We start from the raw sequence: 17,020 nt of genomic DNA, 5'->3' as shown, positions 1-17,020 counted from the left end.
TATTATTTTTAAAGAATATTGCATATTGCTATCTGGAAAAGCCAAAAGAAATTCTGTAATGGTACACTACCAAAAGTCAGCTTTGCAAATTCTGGATCCCAAACATTTTAGACCCATGTATCTCCACCTTCCTCTGCCCCATTTTCAGTGATAGAGAGGAAGAGAAACAGAGAGGTTTGGTGGCAGAGACAGAAGAGAAAATTTCACTTTGTTGATATTCAGAAAGGACCCACAGATTTAGGCCATTGTCTTCAAGGAAATGGTTACTTTTAGATTTCCGTGGACCTTTCTTTGGATGCTTTTACTCTCTACTTAGAGTGATTTTACTATAAATGTAGTTTTTTTGCAGTTACTTTGGATTGTCAAATAAGAACTGGAGGGAAAAAAATTGGAGTCAGGAGATCCCAGTAATCACTAGTGTCTTTGGGGTTTTTTTTTCCTTGATAAACATCTTTATTTTTACCTTTATAATGGTTGTAATCAGCCGAGTTTATTTGTTTGAATTAGAAATAACTCAAATTTCCCTATGGATAAAATATGGTGCAGTGATATAGGCTCTTAAGAAAATCATAGAAATACTTTACCTACTCCTTATTGTATTTTTTCCTCTTACCGATTTTAATATTTTCCCTATTGATGTATTTGGTTGACTGAATCTTGGAAGCTGTCCATAGTGATTTTACAAAGGTAATTGCAATGGTTGTATAGGTAATGAGAGACAGCAGAGGCATTTGTGTTAGTGTAACCACAATTATATCGGTTTTTGTATGTGATTGGTGAATTTTGTTAGAATTGTATGTTATCGCATTAAAATACCTATTGAAAATCTGCTACGTATAAAAAACTGTACTAAGTAAGTATTGTGTAGCTACAGAGCACTATGAGGCATGGACATTGCCCTTGAGAAATGCATAGTTCTAATTTTGGAAGTATACAGAAGAGTTGTTAAACTTGAAGGGACAGTAGATGATATAGTATTTCAGAAGTACAAAGCAAGTATTACATACACATGCTAGTAGAGCTTAAGGATAAAGATTTGGTACTTTCTGACAACAGAAGCTTTGCACTTGGCATTTGATCTGTGTTTTAAAAGGGCTTGAACTTGGGCAGATGTCTTGGGAAAAATCTAACGTGTTAGCGCATGCTTGTCTGCAGATACAGAATAAGCAAATCCATTTTGTTGTTGCCCAGCCTGTTGCATATTGAAAATGCTAGGATTCAGGTTTTTAATTTTTGATTTAGTGTTTGCTTTTTTGATGTCCATATTCATTTTTTCCTTATTCATTTATTTGTTTAATAAATATTACTGAATGTAAATATTACTGAATGTGAGTAGGTTTTGAATGCTTTAAAATGTAGTTTTTATTATTTTTCAGATATTGTGAGGTTAGCAGATCAGGGGACAAGTACCATTGACAGTTCATTATTCACAATTTCCAAGAAGAGGGAACATGCAGAGTCCCACAAGAGAAACACCTGGGCTGATGAGCTAGAGTGAGTGAAGGGAAAGTATGGACACGAGCCTTTATTGTGGTTTCCATGGGAAGGATTGTGAAAGCCAGGGTTAGCAGCCTAAGGATTGACTAGTTTAGATAATTTCAGCAGGCTCTCGGTAGATGGATATCACAAATTGTTTGGTACCTGGCCCTAAAGTGATTAAGGAATGGAGATAGTGGCCTGGAATATAAAAGGCCGATAAAGGAGGTAGTTGGGGTATGGGCTCCGGATCAGCTGGTTTGCATATGACTTATATGCTCACAGGCCAATGTTACTATCTCTGAGAATTGTCTGGCCCTAAGAGGAGCAATCTTTCCAGGGTCTACGTGGTCCCATCTGTTAAAACATCAGCATACAGAAAATAAAAAGGCATAATTAATACACTGAGTATTAACTATCTCTTGTTAGCACCATGCCTAACACAGAATAGGTGCGCAATAACTTTACTGAATGAAGAATTGCATGAACTTAATAAATATTTTTACTGTAATAGTCAGTGAGCCATTTTTTTCCTCCCAACCAGATAAAATTTTTCAGAACTTCTAAAGAATGTTTATGCCTGAAAAATTGAGCTAATTCGACTTCTCAATTTGTCAGTCTTGGTAAGAAATATAGCGTAATTTTTGGTCACTCTTTAGAGTGCTACTTGAAGTAAATAGATCATTCTTCAGTATTGCCATATTAGCACATTGCAAAAATATATTTGCATTTAACAGCACTAAAGAGGGGAGTTTTTATATATACTGTGATTTATAATATTGTTGCAAATTAGGAATTCTTTGAATGGGGCTACTTTAGTCATACTTTTAATCTGTTTATTAAATTCATTTTAAATATAAATTTTGTTAATAACCTTTCCCAAAAAAGTATGGAATGAATTTAAACATATTGCTTTGAAAGGATGTATCATTTAAATTTAAGTTAGTCATTTGAGCATTAAATATATTTTTATAAATTTAGGGAAGAGGTGATATGAGATTGTGGGATTTGGAATTAAATTTTTATTCTAATGCTTGGGAAGTCAGTTTACTGTAATGCATAATAAATGATTTATAGAGTTCTGCAGTGCTACAATTAAAAAAATACGATATATACAGACTATACAAATAGTGTATAATTAAAGAAGTTCCCAAGGCATTCAGTAAATGCTGAAAACCTTTTTGCATCATTTATTATTTCCATTATAATGATGGTTAATTTTGAAGTGAAAGTCATTAGTAGACATATTTGTTTATACTTATCATCTCTCATAATTAAAAAAAAAGATGAGAGACTTCAAGACTAATTGTTTCTAAGTGATTAATCAAAGTCTCCATCATGACTTACTTGTTCTGATGGAGTGAATTAGAACAATGGATAATTTCAAATAACAGATTCCCATACATTGTATAGGTCTGATTTTCTTTTTCGTTCGTTCATTTACTTTGTTCCTTTGATTCCACATATAAATAAAATCATATGGTGTTTGTCTTTGTTTTATTTCACTTAGCATAATATCCTCTAGGACCATCCATCTCATTGCAAAGGGTAAGATTTTATTTTTTTGTGCCTGAGTAATATTTCATTGACAACTTCTTTATCCAGTTGTCTATTGATGGGCACTTAGGTTGCTTTTATATCTTGACTGTTATAAATAGTGCAGTGATCATAGGGGTGCATAAGTCTTTTTGAATTAGTATTTTGGTTTTCTTTGGATAAATACCTAAAAGTGCAATTGCTAGGTCAAAAGGTATATCCATTTTTAATTTTTTGAGGAACCTCCAGACTATTTTCCATAGTGGCTGTACCAATTCTCAATCCCACTGACGGTGTACAAGGGTTCCCTTTTCTTCACATCCTCACCAGTACTTGTCGTTTTTGATTTATTTATGATAGTCATTCTGACAGGTGTGAGGTAATATCTCATTGTGGTTTTAATTTGCATTTCTCTGATGATTAGTGACCTTGAGCTTCTTTTCATGTCTATTGGCTATCCATATGTCCTCTTTGGAGAAATACCAGGTCTTCTGCCCAGTTGGATTGTTTGTTTTTTGTTGTTATGTTTATGAGTTCTTTATAAATTTTGGATATTTACCCCTTATCAGATGTATTATAGGCAGATATCTTCTTCCATTCATAGATTGTCTTTTTGTTTTATTGATGGTTTCCTTTGCTGTGCAAAACTTTTTATTTTGTTGTAGTCCCATTTGTTTATTTTTTCTTTTGTTTCCCTTGACCAAGGAGATATATCAGAAAAAATATTACTAAGGACAATGTCAGAGTTTACTGCCTTTGTTTTCTTATAGGAATTTTATGATTTTGGATCTTACATTTAAGTCTTTAATCTATTTTGAGTTTATTCTTGTATATGCTATAAAAAGTCCAGTTTCTTTTTTTTGTATTTATCTGTCCAGTTTTCCAAAACTATTTATTGGAGACTGGCTTTACCCCATCATATAGTCCTGCCTCTTTTGTCATAGATTAAATGAGCGTATAGGTATGGATTTATTTATGGGCTCTCTATTCTCCTCCATTGCTCTCTGTGTCTATCTCTATGCCAGTACTATGCTGTTTTGATTACTATAAGCTTGTAGTATATAGTTTGATATTAGGTAGTGTGATAACCTCAAACTTCGTTCTTCTTTCTCAAGATTGCCTTGACTGGTTCCATATAGATTTTTGGATTATTTGTTATAGTTCTCTGAAAAATGCCATTGGTATTTTGATAGGGATTGCGTTAAATCTATAGATTGCTTTGAGTAGCGTGGAAATTTTAATTATGTTAATTCTTATTTTCCATGATCACGGTATATGCTTCCATTTATTTATATCTTCAGTTTCTTTTTTCAATGACATAATTTTCTGAGTACAGATCTTTTACCTCCTTGGTTAAATTGATTCCTAGGTGTTTTATTGTTTTTGATGTAACTGTAAATAGAATTGTTTTCTTAATTTCTCTTTCTGATAGTTCATCATTAGTGAATGTTAATTTTGTATCCTGCTACTTTACTGAATTCATTTATCAGTTCTAACAGGTTTTTTGGTGGAATCTTAAGGTTCTCTCTCTATAGTATCATGTCATCTGCAAATAACGACAGTTTTACTTCTTCCTTTCCAATTTGGATGGCTTTTATTTCTCTTCCTTGTTTGATGGCTATAGGTAGGACTTCCAATACTATGTTGAATAAAAGTGGTAAAAATGGACATCCTTGTCTTATTCCTGATCTTAAAGAAAATGCCTTAGGTTTTCCTCATTGAGTATGATGGTAGCTATAGGTTTGTCATATATGGCCTTTATTATTTTGAGGTATGTTCCCTCTATTCCTACTTTGCTGAGAGTTTTTATCATGGGTGATGGATTTTTTTAAATGCTTTTTCTGCATCTATTGATATGATCATGATTTTAATCTTTCGTGTAGGCCTGATTTTATAAATGGGTTTCTGTTAGTAGATTGAACTGGTATTGGAATTCAAGTTACCAACTAAAGTTGTCCTGGGAATTGTGAGTAACAGTTGCCACTGAAAAACTACATATGTGTATCAAAGTCTAGTGTGTTTCTACAGTCCAGACAGGAGAAGCCAGTGGGAGAGGTCTGATAGAAAACATTTTGTCTTCTACTTCTTGTGTGCAGTTGACAAACATGATAATCAAGACTTGGCTGAGCTATTTCAGTGTGCCCTGTAGTGTACTACATACAGAATCAGAGTGGCAGAAGGCACACTTATTGTTTACTCCTTAGCTGAATGGTCATTCCCTCCCATTTTCCATCAAATACTGTGGAGTGCTAGACGATGAGATTACTATGGGAAGCAAAATAGATGCATTCCTTGCCCTCGTGGAACTTACAGTGTGGGGTTTTCGTTTTGTGGTGGTTGCTCTTATTACTTCTCTTTTTTATCCCCCTCAAGATTGAGCTTGAACTGATTTCCAACCTAGTTTGTATTATCTGATTATATAGTGATTTGTGAGAAGAGGCAGTGTGTTGTCAAGAGCAAATTTCTTTAGAAATTTTATTTTGCTAGAGTTGACTATAAAATGAGCAGCCCTCACAGAGTACATTGAATAATGATGCCCTTTCTTTTATTGTTATGTAAAGAAAATAGAAGAGTACTTTGAAGTTTCAGGGCCTCAGCTATTGAGGTTCTCTTCCCCATCTTCCTTTTGAATATATGGTTTACAAATGGGATAGACATCCTTAGACTTTGAAAAGAATGATTTTTGGATTATGAATGTTTACCTTTGTATGTAATGCAATTTGTAGTTATTATTGGTTCTGATAATTTTATTTCAACTGAGGAAAAAGTCTCTATAATGCAGCTTTTAATGTTTTTATTTTTTGACTAAGTTACTCATATGTATCCTTTGCTTCTTATTGTGAATTTACAAGCTGGGTTTTTTTCCCCTGGCATAAATTGAATAGAGGCCTACTTTTGAACTGGTTAATATTCATAAACTGAATTTCGTTTGCTTTAATCTAACAGAAGCTGGCGGGTGTAGACAAGGTGGTTTAGTACAATGAACAGTTGGTGCCATAACTAAATGTTCACTGCAAAGCAGTGAAAAGTTCTATGAAAAAAAGAGGTAAATTATTAATTCCTGGGCTTGGTGATTTTTTTTTATTGAATGATTATAATCGTTTGTAAACTTGTTTTCACTAGTTTCAAGTATTCAGTACATTGGTTAGACATTTGTATAGTTTAAACTTTTTTCTTTTAAAGCTGAATATCAGTTTGTTCCTCTGGCAGTCCTTTGAAAACCTACTGTTTCCCCCCAACCAAAGGTTCTGCACTTTTGAAGTATTTCTACCCTCTCACCTTAGAATTCGAGTGGCAATAGTCCATTTTGGTTTTCATTTCCAATACAAATTAACTTTACCCTTGAAACATAAAGCAGAACTAAAATGCACATAACTTTCCTCTCCTACTTCTAAGCCTGTGATACTGATACAACAAACATTCAGCAATATTTTTAAAGTTCCTAGTATGTGCTGGGGCACCGTGCTGTGCACTGAGTTTACATCCCACTTCCTCACCTTTAGGACAGATTATTGTTCACTGCACCCTGGCTTCTTAGAACAACAACTATTTGTGTCTTCCATCTCCTGTCCTAACTCCTTAGGAAAATTCCTGAATGCTTGTGAATTTGGGACTACACTCTCAGTGCCTTCCTTACATCTTGGACCATTGCCACGTCTACAAATTATATAAAGGCTTCTGACAAACTTTTCATAATGTGGCAGTCATTTTATAGACACTGGGTACTCTTAACTGATCACCAACCATTGTATGGCATTAAGCTTCTTTTGAAACATTTAACCCAGGAAAGCAAATCTGTGATCAAATAAGAGTATTTTGGAGTTTCAAGATCTCAAACTGTTTTAGAATGAAACTAAGAGAAGTTTCTGAACGAGAATAAGATATTTTGAGTCTAGGCCCTCAAAGTGGCTGAAGCCATAAAGAAAAATACTTGTTCTAGAGTGGCTAGCATCAACAAGGAGATAAAAACGTAAGAATAGTAGTCAGAAGTGAAATCATAAATCCTTTGTACTTCTCGATTGTTCCTATGTAGATAATAGACCTTTATAGCTTGAGGAGTATCTTACTTTTTGGATTCTTTTCCTTGAGCTTTTGCTTTCACTCTCTTCAGGAGTCTCAGAGGGAAAAAGGCACACTGTGATAGGGAGGAAAGCTCCATTTGGCTTTGGGGGGCATACCCTTGCCTACTATTGGTATGTCGTTAGACCCGTTTTCCCTCTTGGGGCCCATTTCCTGTTTCAAGTGAGAAGTGATACCTCCTGGCACCCATGGGCTGTTAGAATAAATTGGAGAATATGCATATAATGCCTATTAAAGTGATGAATGCATCTGATTATTCAATAAATGGTTGTTACTCTATCAGTCTTTACTACTACTATCAGTTAACACTACTACTACTATTAATGTTACTACCGTCAATCATTTTGACCAATTTTGTGAAGGTACCAACTTAGACTTTACTGAGGCTTTTCCCCATTCGGTCTGTTCAAATGTGACTAGTGCCAACGTTTGAGGAAACATACTATCTCTTACAGCTAATTCGCGTACTGCTTATGCATGGATGCAAGCACTTGCTCAGTGTTCATTATCTTGCCATTATTGTTGTTGCCTCCATTTCACCTTTCAGAATTTGGCAGGTATTTCAGCTCAGGAAGAAGCATTTATTGACTACTTTTAACAAAGTAGTTGTATAGAATTGACCCCCAGTTTGTATTTGTCAGTTGTTAAATGTTTAAAATAATTGTTGAATGTTCAACCAGACAGCAGCATTTGCTACTCTTACTAACATTCATCAGTGATGGAGCCTGTAAATCTATTATGGATCAAGGAAAAATGTTTGGAGAAGTGGCTATAGAGTGAAAGACAACTGGAGAAAGATGGTAGAACTTGAGGTGGTGATAGGGCTCAAGTTTTATTGGCTCATGAAATCTTTGCCATCATTTGACATTTCTTTTTCTCCCAGTTTTTCATTTGTCAAACTTTTCCCAGTTTCTCTGCCTAAAAGTGATTTCTGCCTCTTTGAATTTTTTGACTGAATCAAATATCCATTATCTTAGATTGCTTGCTCTGCTTCTACTTTTTATTTTTATGTATCTGACGTCCTGGGCTTTTTTGAGATTAAGCCCATATGTTGACGAGATATAGTGAAAGGCTTAAGAGTCCATTCTCTGGAGCCACAGTGAGTAGTTTTGAATCTTGGCTCTTAAATTCACTGTGTAACCTTCAGCAAGGCACTTAACCTGTCTTTCTCTCTCTTTCCTCATCTATAGAATGGGGCTAGACTGTTGGATTGTTTTGTATATTAAGTGAACTGTTACATGTAAAATACTTGGAGAAGTGGTATGTGCTCAGTAAATAAATTCTAGCTGTTGAGATAATGTTGTACACATTTTTTCCCTTCTGCTTAACACCAAGCATAGTGTGCTTGTTTACAGAACACTCTACGTGGCCAGAATATTGTTATAATGAGTATCTCAATTGAACATTTATTCTCTCACAGGATATCTTGAGCTCCTTGAGATCAGGTACCAAGATTTTGTTTATCTTTAGTATTCTTGTAGTCTAGCATAATGCCTGACATATAGTAGGCTTTCAGTAATGTTATTGAATCATATATAATTGTTACAGATGTGACAACCAGTGCACAGTGTTCCTCTTAGTCTCGCATACTTCTGAACACCCAATTATTGATATCAGAAACTTGGAAATTGTCCGTAACACTGTTACCTCTTACATCCCACCTTTAATCCATCACCAAAGCTGTTGATTAGGCATCTAAATATATCTCAAATCCATCTTCTCCATTTTCACTTCCGCCATCTAACTGTAAGCTGTCTTCTTCCTGGACTACTGTGTCAGCCTCCTAAATTGTTCTCTCCTCATCTATTTAATCTCCTCCAAGCTATGTTCCACAGAAAAGAAGACAACAATTTTTTTAAAAGCAAAAACGATCTTATTCCTCTCCTAGTTCACATCCCTCCAGTTGCCCTACAGGGTCTCTCTCTGCCTTTTGGCTTACCTCTTGAGCCTTTTCTCATTGTACTTTCTCTGTCATTCTGCACCAGCCATGCTGGCTCGCCTCTCTGTGGAGTATCCTTTGTGCCTCAGAATCCTGACAAATTCTGTAAATTGGTATGATTTCTAATACCTTCAAAGCACTGTTTGTTCTTCCTTTATATAACTGATGATTTTAAAACAAACACATTTATCTAGTAGTTTTTTATTTGTATTTTATTTTTTGTCCATAATTATTTGCATTTGTATTCTAAAATATAAGGATTCTTAAAACTTATTTATTAAAATACATAGGGTAAAATTGCCTTTTGAGAATATACATTACTATAAATTTTAATACCTGTAGATTTGCACAAACATCACCACAATCAGAATACAGAAGAGTTTTATCACCTGAGGAAACGCCTTTGTGCCTACAAATATGTATTTTATTCAGTGGGAATCACATCCTCCCCTTTTTTCACGATAATTTTGTCTTTTCGAGAATGACAGGTAATTGAAATCAGGTAGTATATATTCTTTAGAGACTAGCTTTCTCATTCAGCATAATGCCTTTTAAATTCATCCAAGTTGTTGGGCGTGTCATTAGAATGTTTTTTTGTTGTCGTTGTTATTACTGAGTAGTATTCTATTGTATGGATGTATCACTTTCAGCCATTGAAAGACATTTAGGTGTGTCTGATACTTTTTAAATGACTTGTCTACCCTACTAGTCTATAATCATGAGCATGAGAACTTGGACAGTATTAACATATGTCTTTTTTCTGTCTCATATTCTCTCGTACTCATTCTTTCAATGTGTGTACATATGTCACACACACAACATACGTGATACTTTATGTTCTGAATCATTTGCATATAAGTTGCATAGATCATGGCCTTTTACCCCTAAACACTTCAGTCTAGGATCATTTGCATTTCTTTGCCATGCCTTTGTAGTCTCTTTTATTCTGTAATGTCATTTCCAGAGTTTTTCTCTCTTATGACTAACATTTTTGAAGAATACAGTCCCTTTATCTCTATCCTTCTCTCCCTTTCCCCGTCCCTCCCTATACTCATCCCTCCCTCCTTCTCTCTCAGAAGAATAGAGTGTTCCTCATTTGGGGTGCTTCTGATGTTTCATCATGATTAGATTCAGGTTATGCGTTCTTGGTTGGAATATTACATAAGTAATGTGTCTTTGAAATATCACATCTGGTAGTGCAGATGGCCACTTGCTTTTTATTAATGATGCTAATTTTGGTCAAGGTTTCTGATTTCTCCACTGTGTAGTTACTATTTTATTTTCCTTGCAACTGAATAGCAATCTGTATTGACGTACTGCTTCTTGTTAAAATTTTACCCTACATTGAGCAAAATAGTAGTATTTTTGTGTTGTTGTTAGTGTATTGTTACTGTTGTTATTGTAAACTCCATTTTAAATTTTGATTCTTGAGTCCATAAGTAACTTTTAAGATCATAAATAAGATCAGTAACTTTAAACCATTCTTTATATGTAAACCCACCTTGATTGGTTTATACATAGATGCTGTGTATCTAAATAATAAAGATGGTGTATATTTAAAAATGATAACAGAATATTTTTCTCTTATTTATGCATTCTCAGATTTGTAATAGAATTTCTGAATGGAAAAGAAAATAAATATGTGTTGATACCTGAAACATGAGATTATTTGAAGAAAAAGGCAGTATAAAAACAGAATGAGAGAAAAATAACACAGTGAGTCAGTTTCCTGGAAAGAAAAGGGAGGAATCCGATTTAGGAGGCTGAAGGAAGTGTTCAGAAATAGTTCTAATGAAAATTAGTAGGAATTACAAAAGGTATATAAGGAACCATTTTGATGTATTATTTCAGAACAAAATCAAAATGCCAAAATTCAGGCTGGGGAGAATCATTATGCATTGGAGATCATATGAAGATTTTACTAAACATGTTACAGGATTTAATGAAGCTCATGAGATTTCAAACTACTTAAATAATACAAATTACTGTGAAATGACAGTACTTAATTAGAACACAGAGGAATGTATCTTTCAGTAAGTACAGTGGGAAATTGAGAAACTTTGAGTTCTAACCTAAAGTTTGAGTGGCCAGTTCTGTCACTAGTTAGTGATGTGATCATAGCAAGTAGGATGAAGAGTCTCAGAATTCCATTCCTGCATCAACATTTTTTGCAGTTTTGACTTCTGTGGTCTTCTCTATTAGTGATCACTTGTGTCTAAGAGCAGCAACTCCTAAATGAACAGAAAAGCTAAACTGTGTTTTGTGGTTATAGGAATTTTGCTAGATATCAGCCTGAGAACTACAATGTATTATTTAGATTTATTATTTGTTATAGTCACTTTTGTTTAGCTCAGCTTTTAGGTTTGAATAATGGACGATTCATTTTATTCTGTCACTCTTCCTTGGCATAATTTTCTAAAATTTTTACTTCTAGGATCTAATACGAATAGAGGACAAAATTAATGTTCCTATCTTATTACCTTGGAACTTTCCCTCTTTAAATTTTATTTTGATTTCAGTGGACCATGTATTGGGCTTTTCCCAAACTCAAGGGGAGGAAAAAGTTTTCCTTGACTCTCTTAGAGTCCCTGGCTGCGTCTGGATATTAAACTAATAAAGACATGAAAAGAGGAAAAATGCATACAAATTTAATATAAATTTTACATGACACTAGAGATTTCATAAGGACATGAAGACCTCAAGAAATTGTTAAACCTGTGTGTTTTTATGCTAGGTTTGATGCAGAGTGGAAAGTCGTGGAAAGATATGAAAGGGCAAAGGGTATGAGGTTAAATGTGGTAAAGAGGGGGAAATTTTGTGAGGCCTGTTTGTTTGGATTTCACTCAAAGTCCTTTCGTCTTAGGGATAAGGATGCTCCTTTCCTCCCAGTATAGGGAGGGCACCTCTTGCACAAAGGTTCTATAACCTGTTTTCACGGGAGAAGGATAGAGGGGTTGGGGGGTGTAGTTGGAAGTGGAGGAGGTCAGGGAGAAACCTCCCTGCTTCTGCTGTTTTCTTAAACTCTTTCAACTTAAAATATTCAGTATGCCAAGGTGCTGTATTTTGGGAGTAGTGTGCCCTGAACCCCATCATACTCTTGAAGTTGTCTGACATATTTGAAAAATCTGTGAGACATACTTCATTCCACTTTATATGTTTTTGAAAATACGAAACAAAACGGACTTGAGAAACCTAGCTCCTGTTCCATTTTTACCTAATGCATGTCATTTTTCTGTTATTTTTTTGGTAGTTTGTTTTATTTCTTTATTCATAAAATAGAAATAACAATAGCCAGCCACAAAGGATAGTTGTGAGAATTATAATAATTTGAAAAAGATCTGTTATATAGTATGTACCTCTGATTTTTTTTATTGTTGTAGAAATTGTGTGGGTATTATATAAAACATCTAATAATTCATATCATTATCTGAAGTAATTGTCTTGGTGTGAAGTAAAGTTATTATCTGAAGTAAAGAAATAATTCATATCATTATCTGAAGTAATTGTCTTGGTGTGAAGTAAAGTTGTTTTAATACCAAAAGAGGATTATAGTGTACAATTATATATTATCACTGATATTTTAAGTGTATTCTTAGGATATTAGTAATATTAATAAAAGTCAGAATTAGAAAACCTCAGCAATCAGCTTTTTTGGAAATTATGGCTAAACAATATATAATATAGTGGTGGTTTCATAGAGTAGTGGTTAGCTCGTCTGCTTTACATACAGAAGGTCTTGGGTTCGAGCCTCAGTGGAGCCACGGTCCATACCCCAGGTGCGCCAGACCCTGGGTGTGCACCTCAAGCATGTGGGGGGAGACACCCCGCCTTCAGAGATCCAGTTCTTAAGGGGAGACGGCAACCGGGGGTGGAAGTGGGGGGGGGGCGATTAAAAAAATATATATATATATAAAATATAAACAATTTTTAAATAACTCTTTAAATCCTTACCATAAATTATTACAGTATACACAGATACATTTTTATTCTTAAAGATTTAAAACTAATTTAGATGTATAAACGATAAAATGTCATTAAAGGGCCTCTTTGACTCTTCCCAACTTTTCTTGCCCAGTAATTTGGTATACAACTTGATATCATTTTATAACCCAAAGCATATACCTTAATGTATTAAGATATTATTGGTAGTAAAAAATTTTTATATTCAAAATTTATTTTGAAAAATTAAAAATGAAGAAGATAGTGTAACATTTGTGCTCAGCATTCTAAATTGCTTGTTGTTTTTGCTACCCTTTTTTTTCGTTTTTTGTTTTCTGAGTTTTTTTTAAAATAAAAGTTGAAGTCCTTAATACATATTCAAAACAAGTAAATATTTTAGGCATTTAAAAATTCACCAAAATTATATTGCTCTATTAACATCTTATTTTAACTTGCTTTTTCTACTTAATATAATAATTGTCTGTTGTTGATGTATACAGAGTTCGTTCATTCTGAATATCTAAAATGTACAGGTTTCCTTTTTAAAAAAAATACTTATTTAAAAATTATGAGATATTTATTTAGGTGTGTGCTTTAGGAAAATTCAAATTAACTGCATTCTGAAAAAATAAGTTCCTGAGATTTCCTTTCAACAATATTTTTGAAACACAGATAAAATTACTTCCTGTCTCTCAGTTTCCTGTATCCATGGCAACTTCTGTTTTACATACTGACTGTGGAGGAACCAATGTGAAGAGTGGTGCTTCCTGAGCAAACTGTGACTTAAAAAAAAAAAGTGAAGGGGTGGAGATCAGCAGTGCCACAGAAAGAAATGGAGTTTAGAAATGTTGCTCTTCAGATTTAGAAAGAAAACCTTGATTTGAATCAGCCGCGTTAATAATATGAATTTTCTGTTCTTGGTAAGACTATTTATTTAAATATGAACTTTAAGCTGAACCAAAATATAATTTGGTTTGTGAAAAACTGTAGTTCAAAGGGAGTTTAATTGTTCTGTAATGAATTTGTATTTTCGTAAATTATAATGTTATTTAATTGATATTTGACTTTAAGTTGATAAAGGATCATATTATACTGAAAGGCGGGTGGATACCCTGCATTATCATTTGGTGCTTTTGTTATAGTCAGTTGTAATATTTTAAATTAACTTAGCAAACATTTTATTTTGTAGTTCATTAAATTTGAGTTATAATTTTGTCAAAGAGTGGGTTAATGGCCTGGAGATGCTAATAATTCTAGAACATATCCAAACTCATTTTATTATTTCACTGTAGTATGATTTATAATACTTAGTATTATTGGCTGATTCTTATAAAATAAATAGACCACAGAATATTGAGTATTATAAAACTTTCCTTTTAAGAACTTTTTGATGATTTAAAGTTTTACTTTCTCTTTTTATAGCCAATTGATATGAACAGAAAAACCACGAACAGGGCTATGTGTGGATTACATTTTTCTCTGCCTTGTCTACAACTATTTCTACTTGTTACCTGTTATCTTGTATTATTATTCCATAGAGAGTTACTTGGATGTTCATCTCTTTGCCAGCTCTGCACTGGGAGACAGATTAACTGCCGTAACTTAGGCCTTTCAAGTATTCCTAAGAATTTTCCTGAAAGTATAGTTTTTTTGTATCTGACTGGAAATAATATATCTCATATAAATAGAAGTGAATTAACAGTACTTCATTCTCTTGTAGTATTATTTTGGATAATGCTAGCATTGTGTATATGTATCCAAAAGCCTTTGTTCATTTGAGGAATCTATATTTTCTATATTTAAATAATAATTTTATGAAGCGCTTGGATCCTGGAATATTTGAAAGGCTTTCCAGTCTTTGTAACTTACATTTACAGTCTAATCAAGTCTCTTTTGTTCCAAGAGGACTGTTTAATGACCTAGTTTCAGTTCAGTACTTAAATCTCCAAAAAAATTGCCTCACTGTTTTTGGGAGTGGTACCTTTGTTGGTAGGATTGCTCTTCAGATACTTGATTTATCAAACAATAAAATTTTGAGGATATCAGGCTCAGGCTTTCAACATCTTGGAAACCTGGATTGTTTGTATCTAGAAGGTAATAATTTAACAAAAGTACCATCGAATGCTTTTGAAGTACTTAAGAGTCTTAAAAGACTTTCTTTGTCTCCTAATCATATTTAACTAATACAGCCCTTTGCATTTAAAAGACTTGTCAACTTGGAATATCTCCTCCTGAAAAATTCAAGAATTAAAAATGTTACTAGGGATGGGTTTAGTGGAATTAATAATCTTAAACATTTGATCTTAAATTGTAAAGATTTAGAAAATTTAAATTCTGACACATTTAGCTTGTTAAAGAATTTAATTTAAGTTAGATTGAAACAGAATAATCAGCATTGATATCATAATGATACATTTGAAAAAAATGGGAACATCTTTGAAGATTTTTTAATCTGTCATTTAATAATCTTACAGACTTACATCCAAGGGTCCTTAAGCCATTGTCTTCATTGATTCACCTTCAGGCAAATTCTAATCCTTGGGAATGTAACTGCAAACTATTGGGCCTTCGCGACTGGCTAGCATCTTCAGCCATTACCCTAAACATCTATTGTCAGAATCCCCCATCCATGCGTGGCAGAGCATTGCATTATATTAAATGGACTGACTTGACAAATTGCATTACATCTTCGACAAATGTATCCAGAGCTTGGGCTATAAAATCTCTTCATATTCATCACAAGACCACTGCGTTAATGATGGCCTGGCATAAAGTAACTACAAATGGGAAACATTTGGAAAATACTGAGAGTGTTACTTTCTGGGAACAAATTCATACTTCACCTGCTAATAGATATTTTCAAGAGAATACCTTCGTTAATCCAGTAGAGACTACTGCAGTGTTACCTGTGAAAATACAGCTTACTTCTTCTGTTAACTTGAACTTGGAAAAAAACAGCGCTCTACCAATTGATGCTGCTTCAGTGTCAGGGAAATCATCTTTAATTTGTACACAAGAAGTTGAAAAGTTAAATGAAGCTTTTGACATTTTACTAGCTTTTTTCATCTTAGCTTGTGTTTTAATTGTTTTTTTGATCTACAAAGTTATTCAGTTTAAACAAAAACGAAAGGCACCAGAAAACTCAGGGGAAAATAGACTTGAATACTACAGCTTTTATCAGTCCGCAGGGTATAATGTAACTGCCTCGATTTGTAACACCCGCTCAAATTCTCTTGAAAGCCCTGGTCTGGAGCAGATTCGACTTCATAAACAAATTGTTCCTGAAAGTGAGGCACAGGTCATTCTTTTTGAACATTCTGCTTTATAATTCAACTAAATAGTGGCTATAAGAAAACTTCAGCGCCATGGACATGAATAAAACTGAAGCCTCCTTATAGAATTATAAACTTTATTTGGAAATATAATGAATTCTATGAGCTTAGCATTAATAAATAATGTTTTAATAACTTGTGAATACTGTATTTATTCATCAAATGTTTTTTGATAGGCATTGTATTATATAATAATAATAGGTAATATTTCTGTGTACTGAGCACTGCTAAATACTTCATATATCGTATTTAATCTTTAAACAGCCTCATAAGATAGTAATCTACATTTTACAGGTAAGGAAGCCTAGGCAGTGTGAGTTTGAGAAACTCCCAAATTTTCACAGCTTGTGACACTTTTTGGGTCTGACTCCAGAGTCCACGCTTTTAATTTCATGTTATACTGCCTGCGTGCTATGGTTGTAATTGTGAACAACTATAATGAATAGACACAGTTCCTGTTCTCAGTAGAGCTTGAAATCTAGAAGAGGGAACAAAGTTGCTATACAGGATGGTAAGTACTGCACTTGGAGTGCTAACATGTGGAGTTAAGAGGTAGCTTTATGAGAGAAGCAGCATTGATACTGGACCACGAAGGATAAGTAGGAGTTAGCTCAGTGAGGACAGCTGTGTAAGAGATGGATGTAAAATCATATCAGAGGAGTTGAAAAAAGAGAAAGAATACTGTTTTTCAGGCACTAAAATTCTGTACGACTGAAGC

At 33.8% G+C, this 17,020-nt stretch overlaps 1 protein-coding gene across 6 annotated transcripts in view; it reads left to right on the top strand.

Moving 5' to 3' along the window:
• The window catches only part of IPO11 (importin 11), a 169,435-nt gene that overhangs the window by 116,180 nt on the left and 36,235 nt on the right, over positions 1-17,020 (top strand). The window contains exon 28 of one of the 6 annotated variants that reach the window (XM_011377352.2): positions 15,445-16,437. The exons of 4 other annotated variants lie outside the window; for them this stretch is intronic. In XM_011377352.2, coding sequence (XP_011375654.1) covers positions 15,445-15,466 — 22 coding nt within the window. In that variant the 3' untranslated portion in view covers positions 15,467-16,437. Of the gene's footprint in view, positions 1-13,642; positions 13,756-15,444; positions 16,438-17,020 lie in introns of those variants that run through there. One more of the 6 variants, XM_023521638.1, reaches the window with a different exon arrangement.

This window comes from Pteropus vampyrus, unplaced genomic scaffold (assembly GCF_000151845.1).
Source record: "Pteropus vampyrus isolate Shadow unplaced genomic scaffold, Pvam_2.0 Scaffold310, whole genome shotgun sequence".
Lineage (NCBI taxonomy): Eukaryota > Metazoa > Chordata > Mammalia > Chiroptera > Pteropodidae > Pteropus > Pteropus vampyrus.
Note: the sequence above shows the minus strand (reverse complement) of the source record. Positions and strands in the feature narration are given on the sequence as shown.